The sequence below is a fragment of the Pelodiscus sinensis genome, chromosome 31 (assembly GCF_052426305.1).
Source record: "Pelodiscus sinensis isolate ZL-2025 chromosome 31, ASM5242630v1, whole genome shotgun sequence".
Lineage (NCBI taxonomy): Eukaryota > Metazoa > Chordata > Testudines > Trionychidae > Pelodiscus > Pelodiscus sinensis.
The window spans coordinates 10,222,951-10,247,706 of record NC_143082.1 but is presented as its reverse complement, the minus strand read 5'-3'; the positions used below and the strand labels follow the sequence as shown (position 1 = coordinate 10,247,706).

Here is a 24,756-nt window from a genome sequence, read left to right as displayed (position 1 = left end):
TCACAACCATATATACCAAAGGATACAATTTAAAAAAAATGAACACATATGAAAAGGACAAATCACATTTCAGAACAGAAGGGGGTGTCGGGGGGAGGGGGCGAAGGTAAATGTCTGTGAGCTAATGGTATTAGAGGTGATAATTGGGGAAGCTATCTTTGTAATGGGTAAGATAATTAGAGTCTTTGTTGAGACCCCCGCGCAGAGTGTTGAATTTTAGCATGAATGACAGTTCAGAGGATTCCCTTTCAAGTGCAGATATAAAAGGCTTCTGAAGATGCAGGTAACTGAGGGTTCACAGAAGTGGAAATCAAGTTTTACCAGTTTTCTGACCTTATTTTTTTCTCCTTCCCCAAAATCAATAGGGTGCTGTGCATTGATCCCTATGGTGTTGCCTGGAATTCTGGGACTGATTGCCTGTGGTGCCACAGCCCTTGAGTCCAAAGCTTATGTGATTAGCTAAGGAGCTAGGACTGTCTGATGCAGAGGTTGGGATGGGAAGGGCAGTAATGCAGGCTTTGAACCTGGACCCTGTTCTACTAGAGCAGTGCTTCTCAACTGGTAGTACGCGTACCCTTATGTGAGAAGTCTAGGGGGACACATCAACACGTGAAATTTGGCAAAAAATGTCCAGGATTTTGCCTTGCAAAGGAGATTGGGGAGGGGGCGGCGGACGTGCCTGACAAATTGAATGGTCGGAGGCACATGCCCGAATGTTAACAGCTGCTCTGCACATGAGCCCCAGCACTGCTGGGAAAAGTGCATGGCGGTGGCAGCTCTGATGAGAGCCGGGGCAGGTTTGGGCGGGGAGAAAAAAAATCACTTCCACAGCCGCCTCTTCTAGTTCGTTTTCCCTCCGGCAGCCTCCTTAGGGTGCTCCAGCAGAGAGGGCGGCTGAACCTGGAGATGCGCATTACTCCCACCCCCGCCAGCTGCCCAGTACAACCCTTCCCCATAGCGCTGCGGAGAGGAGCTAAAAGGTGGTGAAATGGCACAATAAGCTTTGCTCCACAGGACGTCCCCTCCCCGCATCAGTGGCGCAGTGTGTGGGGGGGCAGTTGCTTCCGGGCACCACGCAACAGGGGTGCTGGGCTGAGGTGGGAGTGTACAGCCCCATGCAGTGAGCCTGGCGCTGGAGGGCCACTTGCTCCCTGCAGACAAGCTGCCAAGGCAGGGCTGGGTGGCAGAAGCAGGCACTTCAAAGGTAGAGTTACCATATGTCTGGTGCCTGGCTCTGGGGGATCGGAGGGGCATTGGGTGAGAGTGGAGGGGCTGGGAGTACTTATTTTATTTGTTTGAAAAAGGGGTACTTATTAAAAAAGATTGAGACACTGTCCTAGAGCAGCAGTTCTCAAACATTTTGGCCTAAGGGCCACCTGGCTCAATGCAAACCTTTCTACAGACCACCAGTTGCTAATGGTAACTCACCGTTAATTTCGTAATTATGGCCCAGCCATTTTGTTAGTGCTGAAGCTAGGGAGAACAATTTAATTTAACCAGTAAGAAAGAAAATATTAATTTAAATTGTTAAACAGATGAAGCATTTTAACTTTCGCATGTTAGTTTATCAAACTTCATTTTAAATAAAGTAAAATATTAATTTACCTAAACAAAAGGTTTCAATGTTTTCTTTATTTATGGCAGGAGTGGGGAATCTTTGGATCTGGGGCCACTAATCCACAGAAAAATCAGATGAGGACCACACACACTAGAAACAAACAAAAAAAATCCCTCTGCAAAATCCCACAACCTTCGCTAATGTGGCCCCTAACTGAGACACCTCACTTCTCTGGTGGTCCAGTCCCACAGGATGAAGGACAAGGAGGACTGAGGTTCAGGGCTTCCCATAGGCCAGATTTAATCTCCTGGGGTTAGTGGATTTTGTGGACCCCCCCCCCCCAGCTAGGCTCTGGGATGGGGACAAAAGTGAGGGGTTCAGTGTGTGGGAAAGGATTGCCAGCGAGTGGGATAGGGGAAAAGGTACAGGATCTGGGTAGGAGGGCGTGAAGGTGTATGATCTGGGCAGGACATGGGGGTGCAGGAGCAGGCTGAGAGTAAGGTGTTAGAGGGCAAGAACAAGGGAAGGTGCAGTGTGTAGTCTATAGGGAGGGTGCAGGAGCAGGGTGGGTGTATGGTGTCTGGCCAGGGGGAAGGGTGCAGGAACAGGCTGTTCCTTAAGCTTGATTTTACTTACTGTTAGTTAATATTAAGTTGATAATGCTGCACCACTGAATGACTTTTTCCCATTTTATTTACACACTTCAGTGTTCAAATCTAGGCTATTGCCTCTCCTGTTAATCCTCTTGGTTGAGCTTTATGTATTTAGCTCTTCAAATCTCCCTCCACCCCCCAATAATTTTTGTTACTGTTCTTTGAATTCCCTCCACTTTGTCAAATTTTCTGGTAATGGTAATGGCCACATTTCAGTACCCTTCAACGCAGTGACTTAGAAAAAATGCTGCTGGTCATGGGAAGAGGCTCTTAGTCTCTTCCTTATTGGGCAACTTTTCTGCTCTAAGGAATTGGAAATGTTCAGGTTTTTTTTCATCTTACTGGAAGTAACCACACCTGGAACAGACGTCATCGCTTAGCTATTGAAACATGCAAATTCGGAACATCCTTACTTGTATTGTAAGACAGCATGGGGCATGCTTCAACAAAGGAACTTTTGGCTTCAGGATGAACATTAGGTTTAATCTTCACAGTTATTCCTTCAATATTCTCCTCCCCCTTGATTATTTTTTCACGTCAACCATTTCAGGACCTCTTAGTATGCTTTTTTGTTTTGAATGTTTGTGGTTAATAAGTAAGCATAAATTCTTATGCAAACAAGTTTTGGCACCGAGTTGTCAGCATGTGCTGGTTTGGACTGTACAACAGTCCCTTTGGAACACTGTACCAGTGAAATTTAAATGGAGGGGGTCTTCAGAACAGCCTTTGGTGGAGACATATCCAGGTGGTTACCATCTCCAGTACCTGAAATTGGCACAGTTAGAATGTATTGACTTGGCCACCTACAGATTTGTAAGAGCTGTGCTCAAACTGCAACAGGAGGGTAGCCTGCATGGATTGATCTGAAATCTGTCCAATGGCAGTGCAGCTTGGATTTGCTGTGCTTGCAAAATGTCTGCTTCCAAACCAGGAAGTAATCATGAGTACATCGTATCACAAAGTAGGTGATCATCCTGCAGCTTCTCTTCCCACCCCCCTTTCCTATTCTGTGTGTGGTGGTGTTTGTGTGGGGCTTTTTTTTGGGGGGGGTGGGTTAGAAAATAGTCTCTACAGAAGTGTGCTAGTGTCTGCCTTTAGTTGTGGTGACATGGTCAAATTTTCCTAGTGCTTCCATTTAAAGTGTGATTTTTGCTCCAAGAGTGGATCTGTGGCGCTATATTCCAAGGGGTCCTCAGTGTCTAGTAAATGAACTGATGAAAAATACAAGACTATGTAACATTTCTTGACCATAATGCTAAGAAGCCTGCTATCAATTTATTATGCTCCCATAAGGCATGGAAAGTAAGGTCCAGGTATGTGAGAAGAGCTATTGCTCTAAAAAGACTGTCACCTTGCAGTGACTTTAGTATGCAAGGTGGATAAAAATCAATGAATTAAAAATAGTGGGTTTTTTTTGTTTGGATTTTTAAAGTAATCAGTAAAATACTAAATTTCTCATTTAAAAATGTTACAATTAAACCTTATCACAAACATGCTACACTTATTGTCTTAAATACAGACTAACATGTGCAAAGACAGACATGCCGGATTGGCTTTGTTCTGTGTTGTGGTGGTGCACCTGGGCCATGTCTGGCTGAGTTAGCAAAGGCATTGTCTAAAGACAGAGAGTCTATAAAGGAAAGGACAGAGGCAGTACAGAAAGGAGCAGTGGAGTGGAATGGAAAGAAAAAGGGAAAACAATATTCGGCACACACAGCTTTTTGTATTCCTCTACACTTCTGCCATTGGAAAACTGTCATGGCTTCTGGGTGTAGGAGACGCTATCTGGGAATATTTTAAGAAATTAGTTCCCTGTGTGAAAAAGGAAAATGTGTCAAGTGTAAGCAGTTCAGGATCTAGCTGCAAGAACTAAACAGCATGGCTGTGTCTACACTGCACCCCTTTTCCGGAAAAGGGATGCAGATGAGACAAGTCGGAATTGCAAATGAAGCGGGGGATTTAAATATCCCCTCCTTCATTTGTATAAACACGGCTGCCGCTTTTTTCCGGCTCGGGGCTTTGCCGGAGAAAAGCACCAGTCTAGACGGGATCTTTCGGAAAATAAAGCCTTTTCCGAAAGATCCCTTATTCCTGATTTTAAGAGGAATAAGGGATCTTTCGGAAAAGGCTTTATTTTCCGAAAGATCCCGTCTAGACTGGCGCTTTTCCCCGACAAAGCCCCGAGCCGGAAAAAAACGGCAGCCATGTTTATACAAATGAAGCGGGGGGATATTTAAATCCCCCGCTTCATTTGCAATTCCGACTTGTCTCATCTGCATCCCTTTTCCGGAAAAGGGGTGCAGTGTAGACACAGCCCATAAGGAAAACTGCTTATTGGGAGAGAGTGATGTGATGAATTTGTGGATATGTCACGAGCAGTGTGGCTCAACTTTGCAATGCATCATTTCAAGACCCTCTGCCCTCCTCTTAGCGGAAGTATGATTTAACAAGTAAATTCCCAAATTGTTTGCGATGTTGGCTGTTGCTAGGGAAAAAAAGTTTAACTTACAGTTTGTCTAATTAGATTCAAATCCTAGTTAACTATCACCCAAGTACATAGTACAGAAAGCTGCAGTAGCAGAAATATAGAGTTGCCAGTTACCAGTGAGTGCCATTTTTATGGCGTCAGAATATTCCTTATTTTACCTCAGCATAACTCTGCTTTCGCAAAGGAACCTCATCCTATACTTGTTTCGAAGGGGCATACTCCAAAATGTAGTGCACATTAAGTACAGTCAATCTTAGCTTTTTTGGTAATCTGGGATCAGATCTGTATCAAAATGAAAGTGGGAGTGGGGAGGAAGAGAGCTCACTGTAAAAGTTTTAAGGAAACTGTACATGTAGTATTTCGAGACCTTGTCTGTTAAAGCTAATGACATTTGAAAATTTAAAAAAAGAGTTCAAGGATGGCCATCAGCCAACAACTTAAGAATTGCAAATGTGAAACACTTATGTAACATTTAAGATTTAGCTTAATGAAATAAGTGTTTTAAAAAAGAGTAGTCCTATAGCACCTTAGAGGCTAACAAATATATGTAGTATTCTGAGTGATAGTGGGTAAAACCCACTTCCTTAGGTGACTAGAGATAAATTTGGAGGCTCCCCCTTTTTTCTCTCCACTCTTTCTAACACAAAAAGGGTGCGGGGGAACCTCTGAATAGTAGTGCCAGTGCTAGTGAGGCTAATTGAGTGGGCCGTACGTGTCTCATACTTTGCTTTTGATGTCATTTGGGGGTTGAATATAACACCTCATTCAGTTCATGTCTTTTTGTTCAAGCAGTGAAAGAGAATGTCAGATTGGCATATGAAAGCCAGTTCTCCAGTCTCTCTCTGTAGTTGGTTCCTGAAATTCCTTTGTAGAAGAGTGGCTACATTTTAAATCTATTATGAGTGCCTGGGTAGGTTAGGTGGTATTGGGTATGATTTAGTTCTTAACCTTCCTTATGTATTGCTGCTATAGCAGCAGCTTGACACAGATTAGTATTATCTATTATTTCCTAAATTAATAAAAAACAAATTATCTAAAAGAATTACAGAGTATACTCTCTTAAATGTTGTATTGAGCTGAAATTTAACATGTTTTAATGATCAGATTTGCATAATTGTTTAAGAAATATGTGAAGAATCAGTGGGGAAACTTGATTTAAACCCGTTTTTTTTGGGGGGGGGGGTAATTTTAAATCCATGATTTAAATGGCCATAATTTAAAATCAATTATTTAAATCACCAAGATTTAAAATCAATCCACCCTGCTAGCGCGGTCAGCGGATATACTGCTACCTAATATGGCAGAAAGGAGGAACAAGCAGCATATCCATTAGGAGACAAATGATTTGTAGAGTTTTCATGACCTCTCTAAGATGCTTTTAAAAGTAATTGGGTATGTGTAAATTCTGGTTTCATTGTCTCACAGTTTCCATGCTAAAGAACTGTTCAGAACCTTATCCCAGTTCACAGCAGTACAGACACTTTAAAGCCATTGAAAGCTGTTGTAATAAAAAATTTGTAGACCTGCCATAAGCAGAAGACATTCTCCAACTCTCAGAGGAAGTGTCTGCTGCCTTAAAATCTGAAGATCATGACAATAAATGAGCTGTGTTTTGCACAGGGTTTACATCTTTAGGTTTCATAACTATCTTCTTACATAAATGCCAGAAGGATTGTTTTAGATGCCAGCATGAAGAAGGGCAGATAGGGCATCCTGAGCTTATTTATGCCATAGATCTCATGTTAGCATCCTTTTTGTCATCTTACATTCAGTTGTAATAGTCAGTATTCTTACCAGGACAACCAAAATTATTAGGAGGCTGGAGCACATGACCTATGAGGAGAGGCTCAGGGATTTGGGCTTATTTAGAAGAGAAGAATGAGGGGGGATTTGATAGCAGCCTGAAGAGAGGTTTCAGAGAGGATGGAGAGAGGCTGTTCTCAGTGGTGATGGATGGCAGAACAAGGCGCAATGGTCTCAAGTTACAGTGGGGGAGGTGTAGGCTGGATATTAGGAAAATCTTTCACTAGGGAGGGTGGCGAAGCACTAGAATGGGTTACTTAGGGAGGTGATGGAATCTCCTCCCTAGAGATTAAGTCCAGGCTTGACAAAGCCCTGGCTAGGTATGATTTAGTCAGGGTTGGTCCTGCTTTGGGCAGGGGGCTGGACCCTATGACCTGCTGAGGTCTCTTCCAGCCCTACGATTCTATGAAATGGATCTTAAAGGAACTTAGTAGTCTCGGTCTGTTAAGCTTTTTTATCTAATTGATCCAAGGAGCCTGCAATGACTTACAAGCATGTCTCCATCACTACTGCCAAGTAATGTCTAAATAAAGATTGATAATTTGTAGCCACTCAGTCTAAACCCAATTAATGGAAAGCTCCCTTTGGATCACTGTTTCATATTGTTTAATTTCTTTAACAGATATTTCTACTCTCAAGATGGAGCCATCTCCATTTAACAGAAGACAATGGACGTCACAATCTCTGAGAATCACTGCCAAAGAACTTTCTCTGGTCAACAAGAATAAGTCCTCGGCTCTCTTGGAGAGATTCTCTAAGTAAGTGTATTGAGGATTGAGTTCAAAACCACATATGCAACATAGCCATGACCTCTTGAGAACTGAGGGTGGTGGTCCCCCATCTGTACTGCTTACCTCTTCAGAGTTCAGTTAACGCCCATCTTTTAGGTAATAGAAAACTAACAATGTGCTTCAGGCAGTTGGCAAATCATGATGCCTTAGCCATAGAATTCTAATACCCCTTTCTGGCTGCTGTTGTGAGCCCTAGTGCACCCACTCCTGTTGGAGGAGAAGGTGGTTTCATAATACGCTATTAGGCATCCATAGCTGGGGTTCAGTAATTGCCACCCATGGATTTACTCTTTCATCAGAAACAGATGTTTGCGTCCTTTGTATCAGATGTAAAGTTCACCCTAAGCCTACGCTTCTTGCAAGGCATGGTGAAGGTCAGGATCTCCTCTCACAGCTGCAGTACAATTCCAGAAGGGAAAACCATCTAGCACTGTAAAGACTAATGAGATGGTTTAATAGGTGATGAGCTTTCATGGGCCAGACCCACTTCCTCCAAATAGAAGTAGGAATGTTAAAAGTCATGTAATAGGGTAACCGCAGCAAAGCCTCCCTGGTTCCCAGAGAGGAGGCTTTGCTGCCATATCTGAAAATGTGCAGACCACAGGTGGGACCTTCAGTGTCAATTGGGCACCTAACTCCCTGAGGCTGCTTTGTAAATCCCAGTCTGTTTTCATATAGCCCAGAATCAATTTGTGCAATTGGTAGTGGGATGTATGGAAGTGTCACAGGAGAGGCTGCTCCCTGGAAGTTGTTTTAATTACCTCAGGGTTTCCCAACCTATGGGTCGGGACCCAAATATGGATCGCCATTACATTTCAAAAGGGTCGCCAAGTGTCTCCTCAGGTGGCTCTTAAGGAGCCATTCACACACTTTTTGAATTGCCCTGGGTCACCAAGTCTTCCTGAATTGTCAAAATGGGGCCCCATCTGGAAACGGTTGGGAACCGCTGAAATATCTGATCACTAGTCCATTCCTGCTATGGACTGGTTTGTTCTTTAGAAGTGCTGAGCACAAAAAAGAAGCAGCTTGTTGTAATTGTAGTCAGTGACTCAGTCTGTTAAAACTGAGCCTGGTCAATTTACTAACCTTTAAATACCATTTTAAAGGATTACAGGAATAATCCACCACTCCACTTTAACCAAGCATGGCCTCCCTATGCCCATGAAAGCAATAGCAGAGCTATTTAGAAAAGGACACTGGAGTTCCTCCTGGGTTCAGCAGTGTTTACACCCACAGCTACTTCTCTTGTGGCTAAATCTACTGCTTTTAAAAACATTTTTTCAATCCCAAAGCACCATGCAAACAGCCTGACTCTTCTCCATTTGTTTATAAGTTTGTGACTATTACTGTTAGTGAAATGGAGGGGCTGTTGGTACAGATTTAAATCATGCATTGTGTAGACTCCTTTCCAATATTGGCATAATACCTTAGTCCTTGCCTGCAACAGCCATGTCTTCCCATCCTCTCCTTCAGTCTTCCATTATTTTTTTCAATGCACATCGCTCTTGGCCTGGAATGGGTTACCTAGGGAAGTGGTGGAATCTCCTTTCTTAGAGGTTTTTAAGTCTTGGTTTGACAAAGCCAAAGTCTTGGCTGCCAGGATTTAGTTGGGATGGTCCTGCTTTTAGCTGGGGATTGGACTCAATGACCTTCTGAAGTCTCTTCTATCCCTGTGATTCTATGAATTCTTATTGGCTGCAATTCCCAGCCTATAGGAGCTGCGAAACTGGCACATAGGATAAGGGCAGCACATGAAGTCCCTCCACCTAGGAGCCTGAGGGATTTGTTGCTACTTCTGTGAGTGGCACAGAGCCAGGTAGGGAACTTGCCAGGCCTGCCAATGTGTTTTATAAGGGCCTGTTAGTGGTGTTGAAAGGAGCTGCCAGGCTCCCTTTTGACTGTATGTTTTGGTCAAAAACTGGACTCTTGGCACTCTTAACGTCATTTCATCAGCCAAGTAAAATTAGCCTTCAGATACCAGCCTGCCTGTTCCCTGCAAATCTCTCTACCTCAACCAAGCTCTTTGGCTTTTTATCTGAGAATTGGGTGACCTGCCAATGATCATGTGATCACTGACATAAAATCAGTCATGTGGCAGGCAGCTATTAGAAATAGGGCAAAGCCAGCTCACTCAAAGGGCTGCCCCACACACTCACCCACAGTCAGTGTGTTTTCTCCTGTATATCTTTGTTTCCTATCTAGTAGGAGGCAGAGCAGCAGGGGACTCCCGCTGTTTGTTGCTCCCTTCAGTTCTGTGCCTGGCATGGAGGAGCTATGTTGAGAAGATAAGCTTGGTAGCACAGAACACCCTGATTCCCAAAGACTTGGGCCAGCATAACTACATCAGCACAGGCTAGCACTTGTGTGGTTTTCTTCTGTCCTGCAGAATGGAAGCTACTTGAATGGATTGGGAATATGTGAGCAACCCAGATTTCCTGTTCTGAGGGCATGTCTTTGCTGTGGGATGGCTCAACAGGGTAGCTATTGATCTAGCGGGGGGGGGGGGTGTCAGTTTATCACATCTGGTATAGATGGAGCTGTCCCATCCATAGGACAGTTTGGAGTGGCCGCCCCAGCCTTGCAATTTGGGGGTCCATGCAACAGCTGCTTTGACCGTCTTATGGATGGGACCCATAGGGCCTCCCAAAGCACTAAACCTGCGGCAGCTCTAACCCCAAGGCAACTCCGCTTGCTGTCACCACAGTGAAATGGAGCTCTGCGGGCTGGTAGATGGATGGTGGATCGGACTGTTGGGTCACTCCAGCTCCTGTGTAGGGGCAAACCCTGCTGCTGCCCCGTGCCAGGCCACCTGGTAATCTCATGTTACTCTGGAGGAGGGGGTTTCAAGCATGGAATGTAATGGGAGGGCCAGAGGAGGTGGAGCAGCAGCATTGCTAGGAAAAAGGGATGGAATAAAGGTGAGGCAAGAACAAAGCACAGATGTGATAAATCGAACGCAGATGACTCTCCCAGGGTATGTCTACACTACCCCGCTAGTTCGAACTAGCGGGGTAATGTATGCATACCGCACTTGCTAATGAAGCCCGGGATTTGAATTTCCCGGGCTTCATTAGCATAAGCGGGGAGCCGCCATTTTTAAATCCCCGCTGCTTCGAACCCCGTGTAGCGCGGCTACACGGGGCTCGAACTAGGTAGTTCGGACTAGGGTCCTATTCCGAACTACCGTTACTCCTCGTGAAACGAGGTGTACCGGTAGTTCGGAATAGGCACCCTAGTCCGAACTACCTAGTTCGAGCCCCGTGTAGCCGCGCTACACGGGGTTTGAAGCAGCGGGGATTTAAAAATGGCGGCTCCCCGCTTATGCTAATGAAGCCCGGGAAATTCAAATCCCGGGCTTCATTAGCAAGTGCGGTATGCCTACATTATCCCCCTAGTTCGAACTAGGAGGGTAGTGTAGACATACCCCCATTGACTGTGGTACTCAGTGAGAAGTGCTGAGGGAGAGCGCATCTCCAGTCAACACACCACACAAGTAGATCTAAGTATGTGGACTTGAGCTAGGTTGATCTGCTGTGGTAGTGTGGATCAGCCCTTAGACCAGGGCTACTCAACTTTGGAAGCCCCGGGGGCCACAGTGATACTCACAGCACGTGCCGAGGGCCGCAACTTAAGTGTCATTGCACATACATGGAAATATATATGTAAATAGCTTCTCTCACATAGTGCCCCTGGCACACCCGACAACACCTCCCTAGGGGCTAGAAACGCCGACACCCTGTACCCGTCTGTTCAGCCAGCCCATCCGCTTGCAACTTTCAGTGCTCTTCCCCACCTGGGAGATGGCTCGCCGTTGTGGGGCATGTTCCTAATGGAGGCCGTGTTCAAAGGATCCCACCCGCAGGCTGCTTATTGAGCCCCCACGTAAACCCAAACCGCACCATGGGCCACAAACAAATGGACCGCGGGCTGCATGTTGAGTAGCCCTGCCTTAGACTAACAAAGCAGAGAGAAGGAGAAACCTCCCATGCAAGATGCACAAATTCAGCTTTCAGTGTAAACAAATACCTTAATACAAACATTAGCGGCAGAGCACAATTATATGTGGAGAGGTAAGAGATTATTTCTTCTAATGGATTAGTCCACCAGATAAGGTTTAGTCATGGGGGTGGCACCAACAGTTATTTCAAGTGCTGTGAATTTTTATAATGTCTTTTCAAAATCTGCTAATGTCAACAAGTTACAGCCAGTAAGTGACAACTTGACTTTAAAAGTAAATCTGCCAACAGAGTTGTGATTTAACTTTAAAAAGCCCTCAAGAACCTGCTCAGATGCTGGAGAATAAATAGGATGATTTGCAAAGCCGAAGAGATAATACAACCAATCTGTTCTTAGGTTACTTAAGCATCTTTGAGCCTCAGACCCCAAGCAGTCAAGAGATATAAATGTTTGATTCCAATGATACAATGACATGGATGTTACCACAGGACAGCTGGAGTTGTAAGGTTCCTGAACTGTACACTGGGGAACTCCAAGGCAGACTATAAATGTACTCAAATGTACTTTCTGAAAAGTAGAACTTGAATGACTATAAATAAAGATGTATGTTACTACAATATAGTGTTGGGAAAACGTGCTTGTCTTTTTAGAGAGCCCAAATAAACTTTAGTTTTTGCAACAACCCGAGCATGATCTTTTAGCTATGGTTATGTCAGTCCAGGGCAATGAAGTGTGGCATGGTTCTGAGTTTTTAATGGCTTTACAAGATAATGGGTTTTAAATCTCTTAAGAGTTTTATTACTCAAAAGAAAATATCCTTGTACCATTTTGCATTAGGGATGTGAAGGACTAGTTGACTAGCTGACAGGATAGTCGACTAGTCGCTTCCTCCTACCCCTTGCTGCCTCTATCAGATAGAGGCAGCAAGGGGGATGGGAGAAAAGGGGGGCTACTTCAAAGCAGCAGTGCCGCATGGAGCCTGTGGTCAGCTGCTCCGTGTGGCGCTGCCGCTTCGAATGCTGCGTGGAGCTGGCCGTCAGGCTCCTCACAGCATTTCAATGTGACAGCGCTGCATGGAGCTTGGGATCAGCTGGGGACTCCCCAGTTGACCCTGGGCTCTGTGTGGCGCTGCCACTTTGAAACACTGCCACGGTGTCAAAGTGGCAGCGCTGCACAGAACCCAGAATCAGTGGGGGGAGTCCCTCTGCTCCTCCTTCCCCTGCCCCCGGGCTTCAGCGCTTTCAAGTGTAGCAACAGCATTAGGGCTGCTGCTAACTTCAAAGGTGAAGATGCCCTATCCACTAATGGAATAGACAATGGGATTAGCCAGTTACCTGATACTTAACATCCTTATTTTGCATTGTTTGTACATGTCTTTTACCCTTTGTTTCCATGACACTCAACCAGCCATACCTTTATGTGTTCAAAAGGTTCAGTTTTTGTTCCAGAGGTCTGGAAAGGAGTATCTTTGATGCCAGGTCAATGTTCTCCCACCAAGAGATTTGGGATTTGGAATCCATATAAATCTCTGGGTTTTTTCCCACTTTCCCAAAAGGTATCAGAAGGCAGCTGAAGAAGCTACTGCAGAGAAAAAAAGAAATGTAAGTATGACCCTTCTAGAATTAGAAGCTGCATTTAATCAAGGGCTAATTTCCAGAGACTGTTGCTCTTCAGGGTAGCTAAACAACCCATCCTTGCTGTGAGGTGTTTTTATACCTTGTTTTGGCTTACATACAGTGTTTACCTTTTGTCACTAAGGCTATGTCTGCCATCTTTTGTTGGCAGAGACTATGCAAATGCAGCGCTGATTAGCATTTTGTTGTGCTTCATTTGCATAATCTAGTCAAGCCATTTTTGCGCAAGGGTGTATGTGCAAAAACAAGCACTGTGGACATCTCTTTTTTGCGCAAAACCCCTTTTTGCACAAGATTCTTATGCCTCCGTGTGCAAAAATGGCTTGAATAGATTATACAAATGAAGCATGAAAAAATGCTAATCAGTGCTTCATTTGCCAGCAAAAGGCAACAGTGTAGACAAAGCTAAGGGCCTGCATTTGGCCTGTCTTTTCCCTCTACCTTCACCTCCCCATTCTGCGTTGACTGAAGCACAAGGAAGTCTAGTGACTTGCCCAAGGTCACATACTGAATCCTCAGTTCGCTTCTAAGTAGAAGCCACAATGCAGCTGGCTCGGAGTCTCAGTTCCAGTGACAAAACATGAATGGCCACCTCGTGTTCTGAGCTGTAGGCAGCTGTATGGTTTTTCTTGTTTGCTTGCTTTTTAATCTAAACTTTGAAGCTTAAAGAGAAGCTATCAGCTTCCAATAGTTCTAATTTATCTTCCTTTCTAACTGCAGAATTCATTTAGGGAGCCCTTCTCTGAAGTAGATTTAAAATCCTTTGGACTTAACATGCCTCAGCAGAGAGACATTTCGGAGAGGTAGCCATGTGTATTCTCTATTTGCAAAAACTAGGAGTCCTGTGGCTCTTGAGACTCTCAGATTTATTAGGGCCTAAGTTTGCCCACTTAATCAGATGAATTGGAATGGAAGCTAGAGAGGCGCGCACGTGTGTGTGTACACACGCAAGCACACCAAAAAAAAAAATTTACTTATTAAGTGTAGAACCAGTGTTAATGAGTCTAATCAATTCAGAGTAGATGTGGCTCCAAGCAGCTGATGGAGAGGTGTGAATATCAGTTGCTTTTGTAGTGATTTAACCAGTTTAAATCTTTATTCAAGCTTAATTTGCAAGTTAATTCCAGTGGGTTTTTGATGATGCACTTAATGAGTATTAAGGAGTATGGTGGCTATCAAATGTATTAGGGCATAAGCTTTCGTTATTATGTAGGTTAGTAGTTCGAGGTTAAAACGTTTTGTTTAAACCTATTTTTAATTATAGAAAGTTGTGAAGTACTTTGTAGGATGTGATCTTTGAGTTAATAGGGAAGAAAGCCAGCTCACTACTGGAAGCTATTGCATCACTCGTATGGGCAGGACAAAGCAGAGCCAAAGCCCAAAATGACTCCTGGCATGATGCATGCCAGAACTCTGTATGCTGCAGTGCACCTAGGATCCAAGGAAACTCTTAACTGCAGGAACATCAGTGTCTAATTCTATTATGAAAACCATTCACACAGCATACCTTTTTTTACCTTTTCAATCCATTGTAATCTTTTCCCTACAACTTTGGTATTTTAAATGAGCAAATAAACTGATCTTTTCCTGGAGCTTACAGGGATTCTAGTTAGTTTGTAAAGAAGCGTTCAGAATGTGACTAGTAGAGTAATGGGGTGAGACTTAAATCCCAGTATAGCTGCTAATCCTGTTTAATTCCTTAAAGCCTAGCAGACCTGTTCTACTTGCAGATAGTTTCACTTATGGTAGGATCCATAAGAAGCAGACTGCAAAAATGCAATGCTGGCAGGTATTGAATGTGAATTTCCCAAATGTGGGGTTCTGTTGTCTGTATGTGTGGTAAGCCGAAGTAGTTAGAACATGGGTTCCCAAACTTGAGGGGGGGTGCCAAAATTCCGGTCGGGGTGTGTGTGTGTGTGTGCACGCGCGGGGCAGCCCAGCCTCCCCCCTCCCCACCAAGTTTTGCTTTTTTAAAAACAAATTTTTTAAATTTTTTTGCTCAACAAGTTTAGTTACTATTTTTTTGGGGGGGAGGGGAGGCATGTGAGGGTTTTTCAGAAATCAAAAAGGGGCATGATGCCGAAAAGTTTGTTAGAAAGTCCTTTAATCGGAGAATATGATCAGATTTTATAAATGGATGCAAAAGAATTGTAATGTGTTTAATTTGTTTTGGGTGGTGTAAAAATACTGTGTTCTGAGGCCTGTTGGCCCTGAAATGCTGCTACTAACTGAAAGTAGAAATGCATAAATCCAAAACCATAGAGGCTTCTGAAAGATAATCTTTAGCTCTTGGAAGAGAGAGCTAATTGTTCTCCCTGCTTGCCTTAGAGCAGATGGAAAACATTGCAACGTTCTGCATAGCGCCCCTCCACTGCCTTTCATGTGGCTGCTTTTTTCCCCATTGTTAACATAATTCTCTCATTCTAAAAGCCTGTATGTTAATTGTTAGATTTCCTTAGTGCACTGATTCAGGCCATTTGTGTCTCATTTAACTCTCATTCGATCCTGAGTCCTTTTTTTTCCTTATAAGGCCATCATGTTTGATCACTTCCTGCTGCAGCGCTTCATTTTTTCTCTTCTCTTCCCTCCCCTATCCTAGATGATTTCTCCATGTGGCACAGTTGTAACTGTTCACAGCTGTCTGAAAGAGCAGCAGGCTAAGATCAGCACTGAGCTTTTACTTCCTTTTGTGTAAAAAGGAAGTGCCTTAATGCTGCATCTGACAGTTTGACTGGCATTAACTTCTTATTCTTTTTAGAACACAGAAAATCTTCCTCCTCTTTTTAGAAGGGGGACTCTGAGTGTGTTGAAGAAGAAGTGGGAGAATCCAGTATCGGGAACAGAGTCTCTGAAGGAAGACCTACAAAGCAACTGTACTGAGGTTAGGCAGAAGGTCGTCAATTTGAGTGTTGGAGTAGAAAGCAACCCTGCCTCTGTAGCAGAAACGGACCAAATGTCCAGGGTCTATACTAGATCTCCACTCCGATCGCCTTCTGGAGCTTCTGGCCAACTGCAGTATCCAAGAGTTGACAGCAAGGAGACCAAGAGCCATAAACTGGAGAGTGGCAAAATGGAAAATGGTGTAAGAGAATCCAGACAAGAAGTAGGCAAACCTGAGGCCAGTGAAAACCCAGACTCTCCAGGGAAGATAGAGAAATATAGCATTCCACTAAACAAACTAAAGATGATGTTTGAGAAGGGTGATTCAACTCAAACAAAGGTAAGGATTGTATAAGAAGCTAAAAATTAACTGCCTCCCAGGCATCTGAAAATGTTTTGCAGGAGAATGGTTCAGAGCTATTAACTGTACGAATGGCACTTTTATTCATTACTGAAGCTGAAAAAATGTATCTTGAGGTGCTTGGTGCTAAAATCTTTATGGATGTCTGACTTTCCATGTATGCAGTCTTGTAGCTGTGTTGGTTCTAGGGTTTTAGACAAGATGGGTTAAGTAATACCATTTTTATTGGACTAGCTTTCGTTGGTGAGAGACAAGCTTTGAACTTTCCCTGGGTATTCAAAGCTTGGTTTTTTTGGACCAACAGAAATTGGGCCAATGAAAGGTATTCTATCTCTCACCTTGACTCACTGACTTGGTTTGCAGTTATGCAAAAGCAGGGAATTCTCTTTTTAGCATGGTAATCTGGAAGGGATAGATTATTTCTCTTTTTTTTTTCTGGATTCAATAAAAACACAGATTGGATTATTTATGTAAATTATTCTTTTTAAAGCAAGATGGAGTTGATGGCTGTTTCGTTTCTTTTATGGCAGTGAGATCTCTAAACAAGTTTTTCTTGCTACAATTCATATTACACTCTTCACAAAGTGAGCATAACACCCGCTGCTGTGGGGCAGGAAGGTCTGCCAAAATTACAGGGAAAGTCTAAGGGCTATTATATTGAGCTGAAACTCCATCTCTTTGCTGTTCTTGCCTATATATCTTAATGTTTCTTATCAAAGAAAATCTTCTCCCAGGGAAAACAGCTTGATGAGCTCCTGCCTCTACTAGTTTTGACTTGCAAAGCACAGGGCTTGTATTTTCCTACAACTGTTCATGAAATTTGATACTGCGTGTGGACTGCAGATTGTGTCCCCAGGGAGAATTGCTTAACTAGAAAATTAGTTGCATATGCCAGTGACTTACAATAGAGTCCTGGGGCCTTGATACTAGTGGAATCTCCAGTTTTCTCTCAGTTTCTTAGATTTGGGGCTTTATTTTACTCAGGAAGATTTTATTAGCTCACTCAGTAAAACAAAGCAAGATCTTGGACCGGGAAGTTATTTATTTCAGATATAAAATGAATGGCATCTTGGGGTTCAGAATCTTTGGCTTGAGATGAATTTTTACCTGAATATGAGCATTCAGACTTGTTTGTCACCGTAATAGTTTAAATCTGAGTTCTTAGTCTTCATTCACATTTTATAAAATCTGACTCTATCCTTATGGTGCCAATTAACAAGGAGCAGTAGCAAGAAGTGACTTTGATTTCTTCTCAGGAATTATGGGAACTTGTGCCCACGGGCTTGAGCACACCAGAAATCCACAGGAAAGTGCCAATTTTCCAGGGAAACTTGAGTAACTATATTTGAGTAGGACAGGGAGGAAGTGTGATTGAGCTGACCAAATGACTGATCTCTTTAACAGCTGGAATTGTTCATAGATAACTCCTTATTTGAAATTCTGTCACAGAAACCAAGCTATGCAGAAACCACAGAGGCAGCATAGAGACACATTTTTGTTTCATTAAAGTAGAGAACAGATTAAGAAGTCTGAGTAACTACAAAATGCAATGTGCTCATTTCTGTAATACAACGGTTCACTCCTTAAATTGATGGTCTTGACACACTCTCCCTCTCTGCCTCCTTGTATCCTCACCTACATCTGTTTGTAGAAACAGACTATCCAGACTCAAAGGAACAAAAATGTGTCTGGATTAAATTTTGGCCAGGAATGCTGCACAAGCCCCAGTTCTTCTTTTCTATTAAGATTTGGGTTCAGATTCTGAATCTCGGAAGCAAGACAAATTTTTATTGTATCTTTAGGAAGAAACTATCTTTAAACTACTTTGTAGTTGCCTGCTTGAGAAGAGGGTCTGAACCAAAAGACCATCTTTCCTTTATTACTGGCTTTAATGTCTCAAGTCTTAAACAATTTCAAAGATACTTCCAGGCACACAAGTGCAAGCAGAAGAAGAAAGGGGGACCATAACCTGAAACTTTCGGATTGTGTTAAGATATGTTTGAGGCAGAAACATTTGTTTTCTTTTTGACATTGTTAATCTTGCTAGGAAGTGATTTGTATTCTTATGGTACAATATAAGTTAGATGTGATTTTCCCACAGCAAGATTGAGTTGTTGGTCAAAGGAACAAATGAAATGGAAATGCTGCACATGCAGCATCTTTTATGCAAAAACCTTGGGGCTTTCCGGAGATTGGAGTAGGGGTTTTATTGGTTCGGGTTTTTTGCTTACCTCATGTCAGTTCTGGGAAAAGTGAGATGCTACAAAGTCTCAAAGAACAAGTTTAAAAAAGGTTAATTTTTCTTCTGCACCTATATGTAGATTGTATGCTCCTTGGGGCTGAGAGGAGGTCTGGTTGAAGGATAGACGGTACACTGTGATTTCATGCATAATGGAATCAATCCCAACTCTTGGGAGTATTTTGTGCAATCTGTTAAAATTAAGAAGGAATTTTACCTTACTGAAGCCTCAAAAAAAACTTAGTTAGCTCTTTATTTGTTTGTTGACGTATTTAGTCTACATAATCTGAGTGAAGATTTCGGAGAAAGCTTGCTGATATCAATTCCAGTCTGCTGACAGAAAGGAGGATGGGATGTGGGGAATAGGGAGAGGAGGAGGAAACCACCAATTAGGGAACTCAAGAAAGCTTCTAGATTTACACATCTCTGTTGTTAAAAAGGATTGCTTGTCTAAAAAGATGAAAAGAGAAAATGTTGTCTAGTCTTCAGTCCCAGACCGTAAGGTTTTAGGCATTTTGGAGTGTTGGCTCAGTGTGATGGTGGATAGGGGGACTCAACAAGAACACGCAAACAATCTAGGGAAGGACTAAGTAGTCTTCAAGTTCCTAGAAGTGGGTAGATTTCATTTGGGTGTGTATCAGTACCTTCATCAGAAGAAAAGGCTCAGTAAAACACTTTTACAGTAAGCATCATTACCAATTTCCTAAATTATGGAAACAATTTCTACCCTTGCTAATGGAAAACAAGGGATTTTCCAACTACATTTTCCTTTCTGTGTGAAGTTTCTCTTCTGTGTGATGAAGAGGCTTGGTGGGGTGTGGTGGTTGTTTTTGTTTGTTTGGGGGAGGGGGGAGAGAAATTGAGGATTTTACAATACAGCTCTGTTAGTATAAAACTGGAATTTCTATCACTCTGGTGACCAGCAAATGAGAAACTTGTTGGAATCAGGAAAAGAAATGTGTGGTCAGAGTATCTTGCCAAACCTTTTCCCGTCTGTATGAATTTCCAGAAGGCTCTGAGACTTAACTCTTTCTGAGAAGAAAATTCTGGTCACTTCTTGTTGGTTTTTATTGATTGACCTTCAGCTGTGAAAATATATCTGATCTTCGTACAAGCAAACAAAACTCTGCACTGGGGGTGTTAAATTGCAGTTCATCAGCTAATCGAGTAGTAGATGGAATTTCGATCAACCAATCAGTAAGTTGATGGGGGGAGGCGATCACTGCCCCCACTGCAACTCTCGAGTTTAAATGTAGTAAGAGCTCACTTCTGCACAGCACAGAGCATTCACAGGAACTGTTGACTTTTATCATTATTGGATTCTTCTTATTGTGTACTAAAGTTTGTATAGGAAGCCATTTGAGGATTGATTGCAGCAAATATGGAACACTCGGTCATAAGAATGGCCATACTGGGTCACATCAGTAGTCCATCTAGCTCCTATCCTGTTTTCCAACAGTGGCCAATGTCAGACGCTTTAGAGGGAACAAAGCAAAAATTGAACCATCCACCCAGTCCCGGTGTCTGACAGAGGCTTTGGGACAGACAGAACTTGGGTTCTATCCCTAACCATCTTGGCTAATGGTCACTTCTGGATCTAACCTCCAGAAACTTAATTCTTTTTTTGACGTTATGATTTTGGCCTTCACAACATCCCACGGTAGCATGTTCCACAGGCTGACTTGGGTTGTGTAAAGTAGTACTTAACTTCCGTTTTCTTTTAAAACCTGCTGCTTATTAATTACATCAGATGACCCCCAATTCTTCTGTTGTGACAAGATAAATCACATTTCTTTAGTCACTTTGTCCATGCTAGTCATGATTTTATAGACCTCTTATATCCTTTTCTTAGGAAACTCTTTTTTTAATCCGAAAAGTCCCAGTTTTATTCATTTCTCCTCATATGAAACCTATTCCATACTACTTTGTTGTTGTTGCCCTTCTCTGTATCTTTTTTCCAATTCTAATAACTTGTTTTAGAAGGAATGAGCAGAACTGCATGCTATATTCAAGGTGTGGGTGCAACATGCCTTTGTATAGGGGCATTACGTCCAGAATCCCAACCATGTGGTTGGTGGTGATCCTGGTGAAACTGAGGAGCTTTCTGTCCAGCACCAAACTCTTGTCAAGGCAGCTGGCCTCCCAGACCTAATGTGGGGCTCAGCCTGACTTGAATAGATTGTGATATCAAACAAGGCTGTAGTTATCTACTAACATTTTTGTTCTCCTTTACAGCTACTGAACAGTAATTCTCGTATATTGCTATCTTGAAACCTGGATATTTTTGTTTTTAGTCTCACATATGATTGTTACTGAGCTTGTAAACTGTTAATTTATAAAATGGGATTAGTGCTTATATATCTCCTTCCCTGGACATCTAGTTTGTTGCATATGTACTGGAGATGAGCATCTAATCTAAGTTTTGTATTTCTGTGGCATTCTAATTGCCTTTTACAATCAAAAGACATCTATGGACATATCTGAGAGGTCACCTTGTGACCAGACTTGATAATGCTTAATTAGGACATCATTTGTTAGATTTGTTTAGTCCAGTAAAGATGTGCTAGTGATACCTATGCATCTCCAGGATTATGCACAACAATCTCTGTCTTGTTCAGAGAGCTCATAGGTGAATTTTGTCTTTAACAGAGTTTTCGGGACCGGAGTAGGACTGCAAGTAGCAGGAGAATCTCTGAAAACAGCTTCTCTTCAGAGGACCTTGACATCAGCTCTGGAGAGAGGAGCTGCAATGCTTCAGGTTGGTAGTCCAGAGCCATTTGGGCCTGTGCATTAGTGTAAGTCTCTTTGGTGCACGTGAAAGGAAGGAAGGAAATGGAATGCCTTCCATTTGAGGCTCTTGGATAGTGTGGCCATTGAGCACTGGACTGGGACTCAAAGGAGCTGGGTTCTTATTCCCTACTCTGCCACTCCACTGCTGGATGACCTTGGGCAAGTCACATCACCTGTTCCTCCATCTCTAAAATGGGAATAATGATACTGTTCTCCTTTGTAAATTGCTTTGATTTACTGATAACCACTAGATAATAGCTAGGAATTATTGATAACCTTTATGAACACTGTAATCTACACTTTTTTACATAATATCCTTGTGTCTGGTATTCGTCTCCCTGAAAGTGGAAGAAGAGACTTGAACAGCTTTGTACTGAAGGCTTTACTGTTAATGCTCCACTTATGAAAGTTACTCTAACCATGTAATTTCCTTGTTGCAGATCACGTCATGTGTAGCTCTCCAACACTGAACTCAGACAAGCCAGAGAGTAGAAGAAACCTGGAGATGCCTCTCCTGACAGAAACGTCAATAAAGGATAGACTGGCAAAGTATCAGGCAGCTGTGTCCAGGCAAGGCAGCTCCATAGGCCATATGGTACGTCTGTCTGTTGTATCTATTATGCAGTGGGTGTCATATTGTTATAGCCCTGAGGCTAGCAAATGGTTCTGATGAAAACTAGTGATGTTATGGACTAGTTGACTATCCGATAAGCAAATGCTTATCGGATAGTCAGTTGACTCGTCGATTTCCCCTCCCCATGCCCCTTCTGCCTCTATCAGAGGCAGCAAAAGGGGGGGAAAGAGGGTATTTCAAAGTGGCAGCGCCACACAGCTGATCCCGGGGTCAGCTGGGGACTCCAGCTGATCCCTGGTTCCAGCGCAGCATTTCCATACAACCTGGGATCAGCTGGGGAGTCCCCCACTGACTCCGAGCTCCATATGGTGCTGCCACTTTGAAATGCACAAGAACCCCCGCTGGGGACTCTTGTACATTTCAAAGCTGGCATGCTCCAGGCTACAGACGCATTCCTCCTAGAGAGGGCTCTTGTGCATTTCAAAAGAGGAATGCAGAAGTGCCTGTCGAGTAGTGGATGGAAATAGATGATAGATGGAAATTCCATCCACTGCTCAACTAGTAAAATAACCGTTAGTTGACATCCTTAATGTAAACTAAGCTATTTACATGTAATGTTACCCTGGTAGAAGAGAACAGAGCATTCATTATCTCGCTTGGAACTGAAAGCTGTCTTGTGTTCTGAAGAATTGAAAAACTGCAGCAAAAGATGTGTACTTGCCCCTTCCTGAAATAAGATACTTTCTAAAGACCCAACTGGTGATATGTTATCTGAAAGCCCTCCATTGAAATGCAGCTGGCACCATTTCTTTTTCTGCATGCCTGTAGCACTCTGTATCTGAGGAACTCTGTGTGCTTCACAAGCACTAATGAACTGTAATCTTATGAACCTTCTGTGATTTAGGGGAAAGTGAGGCACAATGAAATGAAGTGACTTACCTGAAATGATAAATGCAGTTCAGGCCTCCTGACACACAGTTCTGTGCTTTTTAACCAGCCTTCTTCCCCTTTGCAACTATTCCTCTTCAAATCCTTTTTTCCTCATCTTTGTTTGAACTCAGTCTGTGTTGTGTTTTTTAAAACCAGCGCTCCCTTAGTTGGCCAGATAACTGAACAGAAAGTGAGAAGCTAGTGAATCACAGCAAGCTGTATTCTAGTTAAAGCAACTGCAAGAGTCTAAGATTGTGGGTCAGAAAGAAGGGGTGTGTCAGTTGGAACTATTAGCTGCTTTGTTTAATGTTAGACATTTTTGTTGATTTTTATGTCCTTTCTAGCCAGACAGATACATTCCAAGTAGATGACAATATTCTAGAGAGGGAAACTAGACTGGCAACTTTGTCCCCCAGTGTTGAAGAGTCTCCAAATTAAACATGGGAAGTGCTTGTGGTTCTTAGAAGTGTCTACAGCTAGAGATGTATTTTGCTGCTGGAACAGCCCAATCCAAGCAGAAGGCATTTCTCCTTGCCATATGCAGTGTGGGTCTAATTCTCAAGCCCTTGGGCAGTAATTGAAGTAACTTAATGGTGTGAGCTGAAAGTAATCGCACCAGTTTACCAAATCTCCTTAACTGCTAATAGCTGATTTTATTTAGTTCATGCTTCCCTCTGTTAGTTGCTAAATAGCCTTTTCCAATTAGTAACAGAGATGGCTGGAGTTCACTGACTAGCATTCCCTAGAAGCCAGTAACCAGCCAGTTGACCATATGGGCTCCTTCAGGTCTTGTTCACAGTCAAGTCCAAACCACCCCAGCTGTTCTAGCCTGGCTTGGTGTCCCATTGTGAGCAGAGCTTATTTGAATGCCCCTGCTGACCGAGTCTAGATTCTATGCTATATAACTATCCTCAGTAACTCCCTGCAGGTTTGTATTATGGCCTCTTAACGATGATTGTAGCTAAGTGTGGATGCAAATAGCTACAACTACAGCAGTGTTTGCAGTGGTTTTCAAATAACCCAATGGAAGCTATGGCTCTGATTCTTTGGCAGAATCTATGACCACTATCCTCCTGCTATGAATTCCTTGTACTCTCCACTGTCAGGAAGCACAATGGGTCTTGCTGCTGTGGGAGTGTACAATTTGTGCTTCATCCCGTATGTCTCCAGCTGAAGTACTGGTAAAATGTTAAAGCCGGGTCCAGGCCTATCTATGCTACAAAAAGGCATGATTAATCTTTTTTTGTGGGGGAGAGTTCTTTTGAGGGTTGTCTGTTGTGTAGACAGCACCTGATCAAGACTAAGCATCTTGTATATTTTCTTCTGTTGCAAGTGTGATAACATCCCTTCAGAACACTGCAAGAATTACTTATTTCTAAAGACCTGTCATTAAACACAAAGGTTCAAGAAGATAGATACGAGCATATTTTCAAGAAAGATGTGGAGAAATTGGAGAGGGTCAAGAGAAGAGCAACAAGAATGATTAAAGGTCTAGAGAACATGACCTATGGAGGAAGGATAAAAGAACTGGGTTTGTTTAGTTTAGAAAAGAGAAGATTGAGGGGGAACATAATATCAGTTTTCAAGTATCTAAAAGGGTGTCATAAGGAGGAGGGAGAAAACTTGTTCATCTTGACCTCTGGGGATAGAACAAGAAGCAATGGGCTAAAACTGCAGCAAGGGAGATTTAGGTTGGACATTAGGAAAAAGTTCCTAACTGTCAGGGTAGTCAGACACTGTAATAAATTGCCCAGGGAGGTTGTGGAATCTCCATCTCTGGAGATATTTAAGAGTAGGTTAGATAAATGTCTATCTGGGATGGTCAAGACAGTATTTGGTCCTGCCATGAGGGCAGGGGACTGGACTTGATGACCTCTCAAGATCCCTTCCAGTCCTAGTATTCTATGATTCTATATCTCATGGTCCTTATTTTTTTTTCCAAGGCCTTTTGCAGTTGATGCTTGACGACTTCTTTTCCCTGCTACCAAAAGGCTGTCTCATGAAAGGCATGAGCTCTGCATTGCCACAGTGTCTACCAATTAATCGGCAAAAGAATCATGAGATTTCTCTGGGTTTTTTTAAAGATGAAAATTTGGAA

At 42.9% G+C, this 24,756-nt stretch overlaps 1 protein-coding gene across 3 annotated transcripts in view; it reads left to right on the top strand.

The window, feature by feature from the left end:
• Positions 1-24,756, top strand: part of LIMA1 (LIM domain and actin binding 1) — a 50,754-nt gene that overhangs the window by 10,334 nt on the left and 15,664 nt on the right. For 2 of the 3 annotated variants that reach the window (XM_075902053.2, XM_089774724.1), the window contains exons 2-6: positions 7,125-7,260; positions 12,806-12,851; positions 15,643-16,104; positions 21,014-21,122; positions 21,595-21,749. In XM_075902053.2, coding sequence (XP_075758168.2) covers positions 7,142-7,260; positions 12,806-12,851; positions 15,643-16,104; positions 21,014-21,122; positions 21,595-21,749 — 891 coding nt within the window. In that variant the 5' untranslated portion in view covers positions 7,125-7,141. Of the gene's footprint in view, positions 1-7,121; positions 7,261-12,805; positions 12,852-15,642; positions 16,105-21,013; positions 21,123-21,594; positions 21,750-24,756 lie in introns of those variants that run through there. The other variant, XM_025188714.3, reaches the window with a different exon arrangement.